We start from the raw sequence: 18,755 nt of genomic DNA, 5'->3' as shown, positions 1-18,755 counted from the left end.
TTGCCCAATAGAAGATTCTTGGCCAACTGCTATGATTTAAACATGTGCTGCTAATCACCCTTTACATGTTGATGCGTGAACGAGTACATGGGAGCAGCTGGAAGGATGCAAACGCTGCATGACTGTCTGTGGTTAAAGGGTGGGCCGCTGGTTGGTTTCAGTACCATGGACAGCATCCCACAGCAACGCTCCTGTAACTGTTCTCCCCCTGATGCCCACAGATATTTTTGTTTCGTTTTGGGGAGTTACTCTTAGAACAAGGCACACCCTGCTGGATGTTTCAGTGTTTGCAAAAATCAGACGTTTTATTTAGGGTTATATTTAGGGTTTAATTTATGTTTTATTTAATTAATGTAACCTTTACCTCTTTTTTTCTCCAGTCTGGAACATGAACATCCCTGTGTGAAATGACCTTTGGTTTATTTACATGATGGATGTAAAAAAATTATAATTGAAAAATAGAGCTGCAGTTTTTTTCTTACTTTAAATAAAATAAGCAACACTCCCAACACTATTTCTTCCCCTAAAGCAGAAACAAATGCATGACAGCAAACAGGACATCAATAAAAAGGAGATTCAAACTTATGTTTATTATAATTGGTCAGTTGGGTACAGGAAAATCCTTTTTGTTGTATCCCATAGCTTGTTGCAGGAGACGGATCCATACAGACAGATAGAGAATCAAACCCAAGTGAAAAAGTACACAAATTAAAAAATAAAATATGAAAATGATTGTAAACATAGATGGAAAACTCAGCTCAATACTGAAAATAACTAGAAAAATGAACCCACTTAATTCTGTGGTTATAAAACTTCCTGTATGTCCTGTCTCCATATAATAATGTTAAACTCTTATTATTTTATTTTGAGGCAAGTCTAATAGTCCAAATATAATCAGGACTGACTGAGAGAGAACATTGGGGAAAAAAAATCTCCAAATATACATAACTGTCACCTCCATCTGAATACAAGGATAAATAATAAACAATAAATAAATAAAACAAAAGTGCCTAAAACGTGATCCAAGTATCATTGTCTTAAATTGAGGGTGTTCACACAACAGCACATGGGGGTTCAGCATGCTCACAGTAACTCACATACAGATATGAATGCCTTTATAGAATATGTATCTGTCATCACAGCTTGGCACAATTACACTTATACACAACAAATGCACAATAACATCTGGAACCATAATACCAGCCAGTGGGAAAAAAAAGAAGAAGACCCAAATATGTTTTGAGTTGTCTTCGTATAATTTAAAAAAAAAAAAAAAAACTTCCAGTAAAACAGACGAGCTCATCCCCTGGTAGGCGGCAGTGACGTCGTCCATAACAATAGTCTATAGATAAAGAATTTCTGTTTCCAACAATCCATAACACACACACACACACACACACACACACACACACACACACACACACACACACACACACACACACACACACACACACACACACACACACACACACAAGCATTTCCTCCCACACTCATTATGTATTTGTAACATGTTGAGTCCGTTAATGAGCGAACATGACATAGTTTAACTACCTACAGTAAGAGGCTATGTTGAGATCAGTAAACCCGACAGGAGTACAAAATACTTCATAACACCCTAAGTTGGCAATTAAGTTGACATTGTTACATTAAATATATATGTAATCATTGCTTTGCAGCATACAAAAATAAAAGAAGTTGCTCTGGTGCATATTCTGAATCATCTGCATTGGAGTTAGGTCGTCTCTATGCAAACAGAAGGATTTTTTTCCGGCACATTTAAGAAAGAAAAAACATGAATGAGGCTGGCTCAGTTCTTATATGTGAATAGCATTAGGGTGTAACCATGTCTTACTAGAACCGACTACCTGACTACCAGCAGCGTCTTGGTGATGCAGTTTGTCGGCTAGCCTCTTAGCCAACCTGGATTAATGCATATTTGGATTTCCTTGTGGAAAGAAATCATTGAAATCTTTCTTTTTCGCATGCCCACATAAATGGAAAGTATAGGGAAGAAAAACCTGACTGTCAAATATTAGCTCTATAGGACCCTAAGACCAGCCCTTCTTTTGGATTTTTTTTGTTGTTGTATTTTTTATTTATTTATTTATGCAACCTTTCACAAAGCAGGTCAACTGCATATGGGTTTAACAAAGGGATCACATGATTAAAATCATACTATATTTCAAATAATTTGACAATTAAGGGCCCATGTTCCACAATAATAGTAAAAATGGGAAGGAACGAATGGCTGCGTGTGACCATCAGGCGTGGTGTGAACAGCAGACCACAGGACTGGAGATGGGTAAACAGCAGATACAAATACTGGCATCATTATTTCTACTGACAAGCATCTGCTATGCTCCCCCTCCACTTCTATATTGTCAGACTTGTAGTCTTATCATTAAAAAACGTTCACAGGCAAAAACAAACCTGCATCAACCAGGAATCGAAAGATACTTGATGGCTACACATCATTAAAAATCAATTTCTGCCATCTTTCAGATCTCTGCACTTGAGAAACTATCTATAAATTTAAGAAAAAGTTGCTTGATGACATTGTTCAATGTATTTGTATCGATTTGTGTGTCAAAATGTCTTTTTAAAATCCTGTTTTGAAGTACGTTTTGGTCATTCTGTTTTTGATTATTTTACTCTATTCATCCATCTCTATTCATATTAAGGTTTACTGTATATGAGCGTAAGAGACACTCTGCTACACTTTGCATTGTCTTGATAATTTGACACTGCTGAACAAAAATCTTTTATGTTATGGTGGAGGAAAGATTAGGATGACCCATGAAGATGAATTAAAAGTGATGCGATTGCAGTGGTAGCCATTACTCTGCATGATGGGGATTCTCTGATCGATGTTTGTGGTATGGCGTAGCAACAATACTGCAGCAAAGAGTGGGACCTGTGAAATGGGCCCATCTGCAATGCATAAATATTGGCAGAAGTAGACAGACATGTTAAGATCCACTTTCAGCACAGTGTAGCAGACTTCAGAAATGCATGATTTCCGCCCAGGCTATTAGAGCACTGCTTCTATGGCCAAAGTCCTAGTTAAGATAATGGTATCAGGGAAAAGGAGGGAGGAAGGACGGATCGAGGCAAGAGGAACATAGACAAGGAAACTGGAATGACATCCCATCCTTTCACAGCCTCTGGGTGAAGTTTTCAGGGAATACTCCTTTAGTGGGATTTTCTTTGTTCTGCTGCCAGTCTTCCTGTTGGATTCCCATCAGCCAGCCATCATCCTAAACACACAGGCACGTCAATAAACATATAGTCACCTCCCTGTCACGGTGACACTGTGTGTGTGTGTGTGTGTGTGTGTGTTACCTGCTCATCAGGGTTTTCAAAGGTGATTACTAGCACCACATCTCCGGCCTTCATCTCTAGCTCATCTGTATCGTTTGCAGCATAATCATGCATCACTTGTACCTGTTATACAAACACATGATCATTATTTACACACACACATGCACATGCACATGCGCGCACACACACACACACACACACACACACACACACACACACACACACACACTCACACACACACACACACACACGCACATGGTACCTTAAACAGGAAGCCAGGTGGCATATCTGCATGCTCCGATGATTCTTCTGTTGGTTGTGGCTCTACTGCAGGTGTCTTGAGGAAAATAGGTTCAATTTACTGACATGCAGTAAAGTAACATCTTCTTCTTTTCCTTTCGGCTTTTCCCTTCAGGGGTCGCCACAACGAATCAATTGCCTCCATCTAACCCTGTCTTCTGCATCCTCTTCTCTCACACCAACTACCTTCATGTCCTCTTTCACTACATCCATAAACCTCCTCTTTGGTCTTCCTCTAGGCCTCCTGCCTGGCAGTTCAGAACTCAGCATCCTTTTACCAAAATATTCACTATCTCTCCTCTGGACATGTCCAAACCATCTCAGTCTGGCCTCTCTGACTTTATCTCCAAAACCTCTAACATGTGCTGTCCCTCTGATGTACTCATTCCTGATCCTATCCTTCCTGGTCACTCCCAGAGAGAACCTCAGCATCTTCATCTCTGCTACCTCCAGCTCTGTCTCCTGTCTTTTCCTCAGTGACACTGTCTCTAGACCAAACAACATTGCTGGTCTCACCACAGTTTTGTACACCTTTCCTTTCATTTTAGCTGAAACTCTTCTATCACACATCACACCTGACACTTTTCTCCACCCGTACCATCCTGCCTGTACACGCTTCTTCACCTCTTTTCCACACTCTCCATTGCTCTGGACTGTTGACCCTAAGTACTTAAAATCCTCCACCTTCTTGATCTTCTCCCTGTAACCTCACTCTTCCACTTGGGTCCCTCTCACTCACACACATGTACTCTGTCTTAATGCGGCAGTACAGTAACATAATTCTAGAAAATTGCAATAGGAAATATTCAAGCAGAAATTGTCTAGGACAGTCTATACATGGAAAAGCTAATCTGTATTGATCAAACGTACAATATCTTTATTACTATATATTATTATTATTATTATTATTATTATTATTATTATTATTATTATTATTATTATTATTATTATTATTATTATTATTATTATTATTACTATCATTATGCTCACCTCATCTGTTGCCACTTCTTCCACTGTTTCTGCAGCAGCTGCCGCAGAATCACCCTAGGAGTAGATAGATAAGAAAAGAGAGAATGAGACAGATGAAGGACTGGAATAAGGAGGGTAGAAGGGGGAAAGAAAACAGAACAGACAGACAAGACAAAAAAAACAGACACGACAAGTTCGCACAGCCTAAACAGCAAAGTTGGCTAACCCAAGCAAGTAATTTGGATGTTACTGATGCACAGTTGCCATAAAGCTTTTTGCATGCTATGTGCGTGGATTTGTGATTAGCAGTGATCGGGATTAATTGTGTGGAACAGATATGCAATTGAAATTCATTTCCAACTTTACCTCTATTGCCGCATCCACACTGCTGCTCCAGATTCATCCTAAGTCTCTCCATCTCTAGATTCCTTTTTTTTTTTTTTTTTACCTTTTATTGACAATGTATCTCTATCATACATTTCTTCTTGGTAAATCATGCTCAAACATTCTCCCCAAAAAGTAAATGCATCCCTCATTTTTGTCTGGATGCATCTCTTCATTTTTTTTTCTCCACGGTTACCTGACCCTCTTCACAATCCAACGTAGTAGCAGCTAGTGTGGATTCTTCCTCAGCAGCCTCAGCTGGTGCCTCAGCTGCAGGTGTTTCATCCTCCGTGGGGGGCTCTTCTGTGACCGGCTCGCTCTCGTCATCGCCCCAACCCTTCTGGGCTTCAGCCACAGGATCGCTATGAACCTGCTGGATCTCATCATCCCCCCCTCCCTCTTGAGTCACAGCCACAGGGTCATAGCACACTGGTTTGGACCCGTCATCTCCCCAGCCCTCTGCAGCAGCTGCTATGGGGTCATAGCGGACGGGCTGTGAACCGTCATCCCCCCAGGCATTTGTAGCAGCAGCAACAGGGTCATAGTACTCCTGGGTGTCCTCTTCCTCTTCCTGGGTACCACTGTCCTCAGGCTGAGGGGCAAGGATCAGGTTTCAAGCAATAAGAGGTCAAAAGAGATATTTTACCTTCCTTAACGGTCATTTGCAATTTTAAGGAATGGAGATATATAAGGTTTTTAATAATAATATATATATAAGGTCAGATTGTTTATTACAACATTTCAGTGGGAGAAGACGTTTGGGAAAGAAGGACCACAACAAAAACACATTTTGTGTTTGAGGGAATATGACCCGAGGGATGAATTAAGAAATTGGTTAGTTTGTCTGAAGGGCACTGACATGGTGATCGGTTGTATTATAAGCTGATTAAAATCAATGCTTTAAACTCTGATCCACCTTTCCCATAAATAAGATGCAAAATAAGTTTTAATTGATAATTATATTTTGGTGTTGCTGTTTTTATGTTTGATCCATTTTAGGTAGTATAAAGCACTATGTCTGAATGACTACTGTAGTTCAATTTCACACATTTTCAAAAGATTGACAGAGATGTAAAATGTCTGATCAATTTTTGAAGTAAAAGTTGTAACATCATGAATTTTTTTTTATAAATTTGATTTGTTTGCATTAAGTATCAATTATCTTCTTGAGTGTTAAGTCAATGTTAGGGTTAAAATGCAGTTTTGACCTATGAGCACTATGAAAGATGTCCTGGACATCGGTGTAAGGACTAGGTGATCATCATTATGTCAAAAAAAAAAATGCAAGAAGGAAAACCTTTGCAGAGAAGGTTCATATTAAAATAAAAATAGATGAGGACAAGGAAGGGTTGGAGCTGAAGGCAGGAATACAAAAACTCAGCCTTTTCCCATCAGAAAATAGATGTTGGATCTTCTGCGTTTGCCAACATGGTTTATATTCCCACGGCTATGTTCCGATGGAGAAAGAGGAAGGAAGCCTTGTAAGAGCAGAGGTGTCATTCCTTTGGAAGCTATCACTGTTTTTTCTCAAGCTCATGAACTGCACAAGCAATGAAACACGTCTCTCTTACAGCGATAGGGTTGAACAAAACGTTTAGTTAATGGTTGGAATGCCAAGTTGCAAGCAAGGCCTGGTGAAGTTAGAAGTTGCTGTTCTTATTAGGTGATCTTTTTTTATGAACATTTCCACTGAAAAGAGAATCGGTTTAAATCAAAGTAAAGTAAAACGTTCCCTGTGTGCAACATGGAGCATGTAGCTAACATGTAAAGGCTACATATTCTGTCAGTGCAACATGCGAACATACAGGGAGACAAAGGAAGTCAATTAAGCTCCAAAGCATTCCACACTGAAGGAGATTTTTTTTTATATAATAGCGTCTAAATATATGTTTTATGAGCGTCAATATGACCATCGATTCTTTATAAAGAGGAGAGCTGCTGTTTACTGTGAGTCATCAATAAATCACATAGGATAGCAATCAGGCTCCGTTTACGACGATTTAAACGACTTCAGTGTAAAATATCAATTTGAAACTGAATTGAAACAAAGATCTCTTTGCGCATCTAAAAATCTCATCAGTGTTTAGTGTCACAGCATCAAGCACTGCAGAGACAAAGACAATGCACAAACAGACAAACAAAGGAGTTCTGATACATGAAAAGCATGTTTATGAGCAAAGACGTCCCCACCCAACAATTCCAGTGTGTGGTGCTGGACCTTGCAGCATAATTTAGTGTAAATCATACTTTCACCAAGTATAATCTACTCATGTATGAATATGAAAGTCCCTTGTAGAACAGCTACATAAGTAAGAAATTCAGGCAATGGCAAGTGAATGTATGATTAGTCATAACACAACATGAGATTCTCTGATGAGGATGATGATCAAAATGATTGTTATACATATATTTTTTGCTAATTAAAGCAAATGTATTGAGTTGAGGATGATGTGCTTACCCATGAGTCCCAGTTAGAAGCCTGTGGAAAACAAGAATTACCAAAATGAGAAGACAGAGCAAAACTTTTCACCTTGTTTACGTCCGTTTCATTTGTTAAGACATTTTTAATGCAGGTCCCATGCTCTATAACCACAAGACCAGAGGAATAGATCTCCAATAGAAAAAGATGAACAGAAATCAGATGTACTGACCATTGTCCAGGAGGGAATTAAATTGGGAAAAAAGTGTGCTGCAAAATAATATTTGATTAATTTACTAATTTAATTCAGAAGTCAATAGTAAAGCCTAAACCTTAGGATTCCATCCTGTGTCTGTGATGCTAGTGTTCCTAGTTTTCTCTCAGCTGCCTGCCCTTTTTCAGTTTTGTGGACTTTACTCATTTTTTGCTCTGCTGTTATAATTTTCATTGCTCATTTGTGTTTTTTACCTGAGCAATAAAACTGTTGATTTTTACTTTTGTGTCCATCTCTGCTCCTTCGGGTCCAGACTCAAACTATCCTTAACATAAAGCATGCAAAATATTGATTTGGTGTCAGCATTATACCTTTTAGGAAATTAGGAAAGTTTCTAAAAATAAATGCATACAATAACTCTGCCTAAATTGGCATCCAGGATAGCACACTCCACGCATTCATCCTCTGCATACAGATAGTTATTTTTCAAACCTCCATTTCTCTTTATTACCTCCAGCCATACCTCTCACTTTTCTTGTTTCTTGTTTTATCTGTTTCCCTTATTTATCTTGTGTCTCTTTTGTTGTCTTGTGGGTGAGTGTTTCCTTTGCCTTGATCTCCAATAACAGTTAGTCAGCTCATAGCACTGCAGCCCACTGAATCAAGCATACGCCTCAGTTTGGAACCATACTTCACTGGCTGCCTGCTCCCGGCCTTCATCAATTCCTGTGATATTCCTAATAGTCACAATTTTCCGACTCATTCATTCTGTCTATGTGAAACAAAACTTTTTACCTTAACTATGCAGATGACACACATACATGCCTCCCACGAGAACCTAGTCATAAGAGTCAGCCTTAATAACAGCCGAAGAGCAGCAGCTCATGGATGTCCCTCTATCAAGGTTAAAGCATTAACCGTATATTTACAGATGCTGTGAACAATTTACCAAATTTACAATAAGTGTATCTCCCCAGCAGACATTAAGCAGACAGTTTTACAGGGTTCAAAGTAACACATGAAGTAACGCAAGATGTAATTATCCAATTTACCAGGCACTGTATGCAAATCTACAATTATTCAGCTATGCACCCAAAGTACAACCAATATAAGCACCTAAAAATAAATTTTGCTGCACAATTCAGAAGAGAAAACAGTAAAAAGTCAGAAGAGGAGCAAAGCAGCGCTACAAATCATGCCATGATTGCTCTGTAATAGCGCTAAAGCAAGAAGTCATCACTTAAAAAGGTTTCCACTGATCATCATGCCGTCATCCACCTCCCATTTAATACATTGGAAAGAAGCAGAGCAGGTCACACCAAGCTTACCAAGTGATTTCATTTGTATCCAGACTTTTTTAAGCATGTTTCAATATATTTAAAATCTTAAAAATGCACAGGTTCCTGGAAATGTCCAACATTTACATGAATGATGTTCCTTTAGATTTTAATATCATGAAATAAACTTAAAATCTTTCTGAATAAAATATCAAATCTCTTGTGAAGCTTGGCATCTCTTGCATTTTAAGGTCTCAGTAATCTATATGTTCATGCCATGAATGATCCACCTGTGTGACAGAGGAGGCTTTGGTTGCTGCAGAGAAAGAGTCCAGGTCCATGTCCAACAGGCTGCTCACTGCAGGACTGTCAAACTGATAACAACAGGAACAGGAGGACTCATTGGCTAATGGAGCCCAACAGTGAAGGCGAGTGATAGAATAGAATAGAATAGAATAGAATAGAATAGAATAGAATAGAATAGAATAGAATAGAATAGAATAGAATAGAATAGAATAGAATAGAATAGAATAGAATAGAATAGAATAGGACTCCGAGGCTCTGCCCTGTGCAGAGGAAGGTAAAGGGTTGTGGTTCTTAGCTGACTGCAGCTGATCACTAACCTCTGTTGGGGAGGTGACACTGATATCAGGAGCTGCTGCAGCGTCAAAAAGGTTGATGATATTCTCTGTTTTCATCTCCTTGGATGGGGTCACCTTTGGTGGAGGAGGCACTGCTGGCTTTAGCTAGGACAGAAAGAAGAAATGTCTCTTTGGATGTGTTTTTTTAATTAAAAAAACATCTTATTCTTTCCATCACTGGTCTTCATCCATCCATCTATTTCTGATAACAGTTTAGACTTGTTTTAGAGTCACGGCAGGGTTCAGGGACGCAACTACTGTCTCTCAGAATAGAACGCAGCCTCAGTGGGTTGGTGTGAGAGTGTGTGTTTACCTTTGATGGAGATTTAGGGATTGGTGGGGGTCCTCCTGGCCTGAGAGTGTTGTCAGACACTTCTTTGCCACTGGGGGAACAAGACAGAGTGAGAAACAGACGGAATGCAAAACAAAACAAAAAACAACAACAACAGAGAAAATAACAGTAATAGCAAACAATTTGACAGAAAGATGCCATACAGGCTAAAAACATCAAAGTCAACACGTGTTCAGGGGGCATGCTCAACAAGATTCCAAGCAGACGCTGGTGTTCAAAGAGCTGCCATGCAAGAAACGTGATCCACCCATCCCATAATCTTTTTGCTTCATCCGTCGCATGCAAGCAGGACTTGTGCCTCCTGCAAATGATCACGAGCAGTCACAGAGGCACCTAAATGTACCCAAATACCTGTAGATGTTTTAAAGGTCGGAAAATCTGCAGCTTATTGCCAAGCCAGGTATACACACGTTTCATACACAGTATCTCCAGTTCTGAGGTCCTGACCTTCTCATCACTATCTATCGATTCACTATCAGTTCATTCTAATCACTATCTATCGATTCACCACAACAACCAAACATTATCTCTCCCTGACAGACACACAGAGAGCTGGACAGACAAACAGGAGCCGTGTCACTATGGCTTCCACAGTTCCTGTGGGTTACCTGCTATTTGTTCCTGATGATGAAGCAGCGTTGTTAACTGTCTTTCTGTTGTGGGGGGGGGGGTGTCAAGGTTAATACATCGCCACACAGTGTAAACTGCTCTTGATACATAGAATTTTTGTTCAAGTTCTTTTTCAACTTTCCAGAGATAGAAATATTGAAATATTGATTTTAAACTTTCATTATAATGAGCCTAATGCTGCAGCAGCTAAATAATCCTTGCATGTTTAGCACAGCAAACATGTACTGTATATTGTGCATTAGGTATTTATAGAGCTGTCTAAATGCACAAACAAGTAACAAGTTACTTGACCACTTAAGCTCTACTCATTTAGTCTAAATTTTTGCCTCTTTGATTACAGTAATTATTTAAAAAGTGATCATAAAATAATTAGGTCAAAATGCCTTAATTTGCAGTCTTTTTTTTTTTTAGTATTCAATCAAGTAATAAGTATTACTTATGATGAATTATGTGATCTCAGAGGGTATAAATATATGCTACCCATTCTGAGAAGCTTTATGTGCTCCATCACTCACAAGGACTCAGAAATACAACATGATAAGTACAGTAGTTGCTTTGCTGGTGAAGATGACTGACCACAACAACTTACCAAATAGACTAAAAACAGTGAAATGATTCCCTACTGTATGTCCATATTGGTTACATAAAGAGATTTCAATTAAAATAAAATCAAAAAATAATAACAGATTTGTTTTCTTGATCATTCCAATAAATAATAAAGAGCTACACAAGCTTTCACTATGATTTGCTGTTCACGTCGTTGCTCACTGACCTGCTTGTGTCTGTTCTTTCCAATTTCACCAGGATGTCGTACAAATCCTGATCCAGCTGCAGAACAGGAAAGAAGTGTTAGATATCCTGAACAGCAGGCGCTTTACTTTTATTTATGCATAACATGATTTAATCAATGAAGTGTCTCTAAACATCTTCCACATTTCCATTTCCAGGAACATCTGCGTGTTCCTACACAAATCATGCATATTCTCCATTATAATCTATACACTGAGGTCCTCCTGGTTTGTGATATTAATAATGTGCTAAAAAATGTGCCTTTCTGCTGCAGCTATTTCGCATCATCTTGTTCATATCAAGAGAGAGAGAGAGTGCATATTTGGATCTCTAAAAATAAGCCAGTAATACTGGGATAATCTCGGAACGTTCACTTGAAAACCAATCTTACTTTTCAGCAGCGAAAAAAATAACACAGACCGACTTGGCATCAGCTTTGAAAAACAGTGGAGGGTTGCAGGAAGTTAGTTTTTTTTTTCATTTCACTTGTTTTCTGATACATTTCCTTCTGTTAATGTGAGAGAATGTGTTGTTTCTGTTCTTTATCTCTACTAAGGACTGATATAGTTCTATATATATAAGTCTCACCCGGCTGATTTCCTTATGAAACTTCTCCTCAAAGCCAGCCAAACTCTGGAAGGTGCTGACGTAAAACCCAACACGACTAGAAAGACAGGAAAGAGAAAGAGAGAGAGGGAGAGACAGCATTGACTGAATTATTGGACTGACTTAGTTTAACAGTCTGGAAGGCTGTAGTGCAGGTGTAGGTGTAATGTAATTAAAGCATCCATCAATAGTGAATCAGTGTGAGACACAAACACACACCTGTTCCATAGTGAAGGCAACTCCTCTTGCAAGTCAATATTTATCTCCTCAAACACCTTCTGCGCTCTCTCCAACTCTTCCTCTGCCTGAAACCGACACAATGTGATAGCACAATATTGTGTGTGAGTGTGCATAACACTTCCTGACACTTATTCATCTCCCACATAGTGGCAGAAAACATGGGCAGAAAATGACATGAAATAACATGTTTAAATCCCCTTGTTACATCCCATCTGTCTTTGACGTCCCAGACATTTCTTATAACGGTCACCAAACCTTGCAAGAGGAGCAGTAAGATCATCACATACCTGACTTCTGGACAGACTGCTCTGGGCAACATTGTGTGCAGACAAGATACCCTGAGCCCAGCCTGGAGTGGCTCTCTCCAGCAAGGAGGAAGGCTGAAAGACACGAGTCATACGGTATATGCTGTTAAATATGACATATTTTAATACCACACATATTTTGTATTTGATTTACCTTGGTTATTTTAATACCCCCATCCTTTTTCTTGGTCTTGTGTGTGGTAGCATAATTGTGCCTAGCGCTGTCATAATCAACTAGCTTCCGGTCTCTCTTTGCTATGCGTGCCTGGGTAAAAAGAAATGACAAGAAAATCGTATTAATTTTCAAAGTAGAGACACTTTTCATTCAGGAACAAACAGGTAACAAACCTGTCAGGTGCATTTGCTCGATAAACTTTCATATTTGCTCATTCTGGGACCTTTTTGAAACATATTTATATTATAATGCAAAGAATGAAATATCATAACAGTAGTGTTTGATGATTTAAAGAGGCTTGTTGCCACTACCTGCCTTTAACATCCCACAGCTTACCTTGATATCAGGAAACTGGCCAAGGTATGTATCCATGGAGATAAGAGCATGATCTACTAGCTTTTGGTGGTAGTCAGTCCAGAGCACATCACAATCCTGTCACATGGGTGAACACAGCAATACACAATCACACACACACACACACACACACACACACACACACACACACACACACACACACACACACACACACACACACACACACACACACACACACACACACACACACACACACACACACACACACACATTGACAGAGAAGTAAGATTACTTGTCAGGTTAGTTGATTTCATTCCATTGCTTTCTGGATAGGCTTCTTTATTACTGTACAAATATTAGAATAGAATAGAATAGAATAGAATTTTTGTGAACTTAATTAAGGCATGGGAATCTTAATGGGATGCTAAACATTTCTTTGATGAGACGCTAACATTTAATTTAGCTGTCAAGGGGACATCAAAGAATTCTCAGGACACAATCATACACCACTGTGTACACCCAGCAAGGACAGCTGCTACAATGCAGAACCTGTTCAGGAGTCACACCACACACAGCGTCAGTGAATATTCAGCGTCAAAGTTATCTTTAATTTCTGTAGAAACCAGGTTGTTCTCAGAGGTGTGTTTTTAATAAAATTGAGTAAAGTGTTTCTGACCTCCACAATGGAATCCACTTCGTTGTGTCCATACCAGTCCGGCTCATACATGTCAGCCAAGCAAGCCTGCACATTCTTGGAGGATTCGTGCATGGCTGAATGAAGGAAAGCACACATTTTATATTTAGGTTACATATTTCTAAATGTATGATTGTGTCTATTAGTGTATAACAGTGTGAATCTGTGTGAGCTTTTGTGTTTGACACCTTTTACTGCCTCAAGATATGCCCTAAGATCTCTTTGCAGTTTGCTGCCTTCAGCCTGGGGGGTGAAGAAGAAAGCATGATGTTCAGAAAGCTAAACAGAAATGTGTGAATGTGACTCATGCAGCAGACATAGTGTTGTATTTTTGTATTGCTGTACTGTAATTCTTGTTCATTACAATCATGATTTCCTGGTATATAGTAACTAATATACAAAACAATGACACTCTGGATTGTGCTCACATATTGTTTGTTGAAATTGATCACTCCCTCTTCAAACGCAACATCTTTGGTTTCATCAGCTTTGCCAAGCTTCTGAAGAACCTGTCAGTGAAACACAAAATAACATTAGTCATAAAAGTAGGTACATTTTCCCCCCAATATTTTTGAAAAGCAAACCAAATTAACATTCCTTTTTTATTGCAAACTTTCAGTTTAAGATTAAAAAAAAATTCCTTTTGTGATCAAAATGATGTTTAATCCAGTGATGAGTAAATAAACAGATGCATAGGGGCCTGCATTCTGACGTAACAACTAGACGCTTGTAGAAACCCTATACAGTATATGATATATTGTATTATGATGCAATAGCGTGCGCGAATAGCGCCCCCTGCCATTTATTCCGTACACAACGTGCATGTGCATGAACGCATAGGCCTCAAATCTGTCACCTATACATATTTCAGCGTTTGTGATTATATAATCACAGTGACAAACAATCAGAGGGCATTTCCAAAGTGGCTATTTCTGTGACAAGGACTCTCATACGCTCCAAGAACTCGATTCAAACCTCATAAACAAACAGCCAAATTATGAGATTAAATTATGAGGCCTACATTTAAGCCTATTTCACGGCAATGTGAATATGTCCGCTGCATGACATTGACTGCAAGAACGATGTGTTTGAAGTGGGAGAGCCCCATCCCCAAAGACATCATCACTACCCTGTCATTAAGATGTCGTGATGCGACACTGCGCCTCGGTGGAGGATGCGGCAGCGGCGCAGCGGCTTGATAAACCTGAACAGTATTTCCCCCCAAACAACAACATGTTTGTTACCTTTTCTTGGGCTCTTGTTAGTTTTTTCTGAACGTTGCTGGCCACTTTTCCTGCAGTCAACCCCTTCCCCAAATTCAACTCAGCCATCTTGTAGCGCAGATCAGTCTTTGGATGCTTGAAGGAAAGGAAATAAAACCAATAACGAACGGATGGACCGCTACGGCAACTGATGAGGCAAATTCATAAATGTCGAGTAGAGAAATAATGGCGATGGATGCAATTAGGCCTGTGTGATGTTGGGATGTATCTGTAGAAAGATATGCGTGCAGAAACCTAAACTGTACTGTACATTTCGAGCTACCGTGTGCGCATCCGTGCCAGTGGAGGATGCGCTCAGAGATGCTCTTAAAGGCGCAGGCGCGCCTGCGCGTCCACGGGAACACTACAGCGGATGGAGCAGCGTTACATTAACAGGACGGACTGCGTTTGAGGATAATATCGCGATGTTTCTTTGATTGCTAGCTGCGTTGTCATTTCATTTTATTTTTAATTAATTCCTTAGGAACCTATATAATCACGAAATTAAATTTTATGTTTTAAAGTATCATTCACAGGAAAACAACAACAACAACAACAACAACAAAAATGTCGAGAAGCAGCTAAGTCTACCTATAGCAACGCTTCAAAAATCCATCCGCGTTAGTCTGATGTGTAGAATTATGTAACATGTGAAGTGACGTTAAAACCTGGTGAAACAGCATCTATGAGGACCAGCTCAGTAGTCTAGGACTCAAGGGATACTAACATGCAAGGAAAAACACTGATGTGTTTAAGATGACATGCCATTACATCTTACATGGATTGTGGGACTGTATATCCAACAATACCCCCAAAAATAAAGCTTTAAAACGAGACATTAGAGGCAAATAGTTTTTTTTTAAACCGTCGAAATTAAATTTAAAAAAAAAAGCCTGCTAAAAAAAAAAAAAGCTCATCTCTTCTCCAGGAGATGGCGCTGTCGACCTGCAGGCCAATGGATGAAGCCCTAGCAATATTATTCTTCTGTTTTTTGTAAGTCTGATAGAAGACTGCAGGAAATATGATAACATTCGGCCCTTATGAATGATGTTATTAATGATCTGATTTAACAATCTTTCAATCTGACTGAAGATGAGAAAACGCACGACTCCAAACCAAACGGTTTATATGTTTCTTCTGAATTAAAAGATAACATGCGTGAGAGGACGGTTCAATGCCTCCTATTTATATGTCCTGGTGTTGATAGGTGAGCTCAATAAAAAAAGACGAACTAATTCCATCAATCATCCTGATTTATTCAGGTGGTCGTCACACCCGATCATAAGAAATAAGTAGATAACATTTGATAAATTCAGTCCTGTTGGTGAATACAAACACGCACAATAATCTTGAAATAACCTCGCCTTGATATTTTATGAAGGACATAAATCAGCAGCTCTTTATTGACACAGGTGGCTGCTGCTGACAGAGAGCTCTCCAAGGTCCTGAACCAGAACAGTCTGTCGGTGGGACGAAACAGGAGGAACACGAAGCTCTGAAAAAAATTAAAAATAAAAGCTGGTACATATGATTTGTTTCCTCTCTTAGCAGTACATCGAATATAATAACACATATTTATTACAAAACCAAAAACCAATGTGCAGGTGAGGAGTGAAATGGTTAGGTGTGTGGATGGTGCGTTTGAGGTGATTGCATATGTTAGAATATATCTTCAAAACAAAAATGAAGATGGTTTGATATAAAAACATACTGCAAATAACATCAACCTATAAGAAAGCATCTACATTAAAATGACCCAAAAGCTTTCCTGTGTAATCTATTGATGATGCTGATGCTTTCCTCCTCCCTCATGTCTCCCCTGTCTCTTTATCTCCGACAACAACATTTGGCCACGCGTCACCAGAGCCATTGGTTCCCATGCATTCACCCGGGCAGCTCCAGTCCACCCCCGCCTCCCCGGGAATGGTTTAACCCGTCATCCACACGGAGAGAGACGAGCAGCACAAAGGGTGAACACACACTGGTCGTTCAAAGAAGGATGTAAACGACAGCGAGTGATGTAAACATGGAATAAAAAAAAAACTCCCCCCGACATCGCTCCATTCTCGCTCCATTCTCGGTGTTCAGCATTAAATGAGCGCGTCTGTCTGGAAAAAAGGTTCGCCAGTCAGTGAGAAATAAGGTGAAGAGGAGTTGAGCTTTGTTTCCGTCACCAGCTTCAGGGGGGGTTTTGCTGGAGTTGCTTGTTGTTCTTTTTTAATTTAAAAAAAAAAAATTATTATTATTTTTTAACATCATAATGTTGGGCTTTTCAGTCTGAGCAAGTGGAAATTATTTTTTCCTTGCCTGCTTTTTCTAATCGTTGGGACTCAGAAACGACAAAGGACAGACACTGAAATGCTGCATTTTTGAGGTGAGGTGAGTTTTTTTTTCTGTTGGGTTGTTTGTGTTTGCGTAGATTCTGTCTTCTCCATCCTACTGCCTAAATTCTGTAGCATTAAGATGGTTTCCTAAAAGCTGGTAGTTGTTGCTTACATAATTGCCTTTTGTGAATGGGACGCATGGAGAGCTGCCTCACGTCTATTGTTTTCCCTCCTTTGTTTTCAAACCTCATCTTAACGGAACATTCGGTGCTCTGAGATCCTCTCAGCGGCCGCGTATCGGTGACAAGCAGATGAATCCTTCATGATGCATGAGAATTAAAAATTCAGAAGACTAAACTCTGAATTGGATATCCGTGTGCATAATTGGGTTGGACAGCGTGTAAACACTGTATGGCAAATTGATTTTGCAGTCACGGAAAAAGTCCACGTCCAGTCCACATCTATCCACCCATCTATCTGTCATCCAGTTTCAAACAATGGATCTGCTTTTAAACCTAATAGGAGTTATCCAAAAAATAAAGCCCCGTGAGAGAGAGAGAGAGTAGTTTCAATTTCTTACAGTTCTTTTTTTCTTTCTTTAATGAATTCACATGGAACATCATAATTTGTAGTTTGCTCATGTAAAGACAAATAATTAGAGGCAGAATGTCTGCAGAGCTACATGTGCAAGCGTTTGTGCTCTTAAGTCCTTTTAAGCATTCAGATATTGTCTTTGCACCACATCCTAGTTCTGTTCTGGACATAGTTGAACTTGTGTGTGTTCTCTCTGCCCCACCTCTGCAGCTTAAGATATTATTCATTAAAGGATAACCTAAATCATTCCACCCTAAAACAACAAAGTTAGTTATTTATCTCCTTATATTTCTTGTAATCAAAATGTTGTCTCCTCCAGGTTGAAAGAGTGCAGAACTGTCTATGCGTTGCAAAAGAGGAGACACAGAAACAAAACACTTGCAGATTGAATTTTTCAGATTCATACTTGAAATGCCAGATGAAAAGGTGAGAAATATTAACAGTGAAACACCAGAACAGGAGATCCTGAGAGCCTAAAGTTGAGAGCATGCTTCCATACTGTTCTAAATGTTCTTTCCAATTACAAAATATGATAACAAACACTAACCAGCTAGTGAAGAAATTAAAATTAGACTCCCCTTAATGTCTCTCGTGAGGTGTTTGAATGTAGTTAAAGGCTGTGCAGTATTAGAAAACAATATAGAGAAACGATGCCACATTAAGAAACCCTGTGTAGCAATTCAGCTGTGTGATGCATTGAATAGTGCACTGGTTCAACAGTTTCTTACATCGCATCGTTTTTAATCTTTCATTAAGAGTCTCTTTAAGTTTGTGAGCCATTTCCTGCGTGAAACTGTGAAGCTGTGGATTTCTCTTTGGGAAATGAATAATGTCAATAAACCAGGCTTTTTCAGGAAATTACACAGGTATTTATCATATAGTATCATTTATCAGCTTAAACAGACTAAATGTGGTACTTTCAGACATCAAATATTTAAATATAT

General features: G+C 39.2%; 1 protein-coding gene across 3 annotated transcripts; it reads right to left on the bottom strand.

Annotated features, from left to right (window-relative positions):
• Positions 1-1,454: 1,454 nt before the first annotated feature.
• LOC137604852 (myc box-dependent-interacting protein 1) lies at positions 1,455-15,105 on the bottom strand. Of its 3 annotated transcripts, XM_068329014.1 has the most exons (19): positions 14,876-15,105; positions 14,060-14,140; positions 13,820-13,874; positions 13,614-13,708; positions 12,959-13,054; positions 12,602-12,712; positions 12,430-12,522; positions 12,122-12,207; positions 11,885-11,960; positions 11,280-11,335; positions 10,486-10,530; positions 9,839-9,908; positions 9,508-9,630; positions 7,433-7,453; positions 5,171-5,566; positions 4,612-4,665; positions 3,584-3,658; positions 3,343-3,444; positions 1,455-3,257 (listed from the first exon to the last, which is right to left on the bottom strand). In XM_068329014.1, exons 1-19 carry the CDS (start codon positions 14,960-14,962, stop codon positions 3,156-3,158), a joined length of 1,824 nt encoding a protein of 607 aa, XP_068185115.1. In that variant the 5' UTR covers positions 14,963-15,105; the 3' UTR covers positions 1,455-3,155. The 3 variants fall into 3 exon arrangements, with proteins under 3 accessions (XP_068185115.1, XP_068185117.1, XP_068185116.1); XM_068329016.1 differs by lacking the exon at positions 5,171-5,566; XM_068329015.1 differs by lacking the exon at positions 10,486-10,530.
• Positions 15,106-18,755: the final 3,650 nt, after the last annotated feature.

This window comes from Antennarius striatus, chromosome 12, assembly GCF_040054535.1.
Source record: "Antennarius striatus isolate MH-2024 chromosome 12, ASM4005453v1, whole genome shotgun sequence".
Taxonomy (NCBI): Eukaryota; Metazoa; Chordata; class Actinopteri; order Lophiiformes; family Antennariidae; genus Antennarius; species Antennarius striatus.
This window is presented reverse-complemented; position numbering and strand designations above follow the sequence as displayed.

Coding starts and splice junctions, on each gene's coding strand:
- LOC137604852 (XM_068329014.1), bottom strand. CDS start 14,962: ATGGCTGAGTTGAATTTGGGGAAGGGGTTGACTGCAGGAAAAGTGGCC. Junction 11,336..11,884: donor TTCATAAGGAAATCAGCCGG/GTGAGACTTATA, acceptor CCTGTTCTGCAG/CTGGATCAGGATTTGTACGA. Junction 3,659..4,611: donor AAGAAGTGGCAACAGATGAG/GTGAGCATAATG, acceptor ATTTTCCTCAAG/ACACCTGCAGTAGAGCCACA.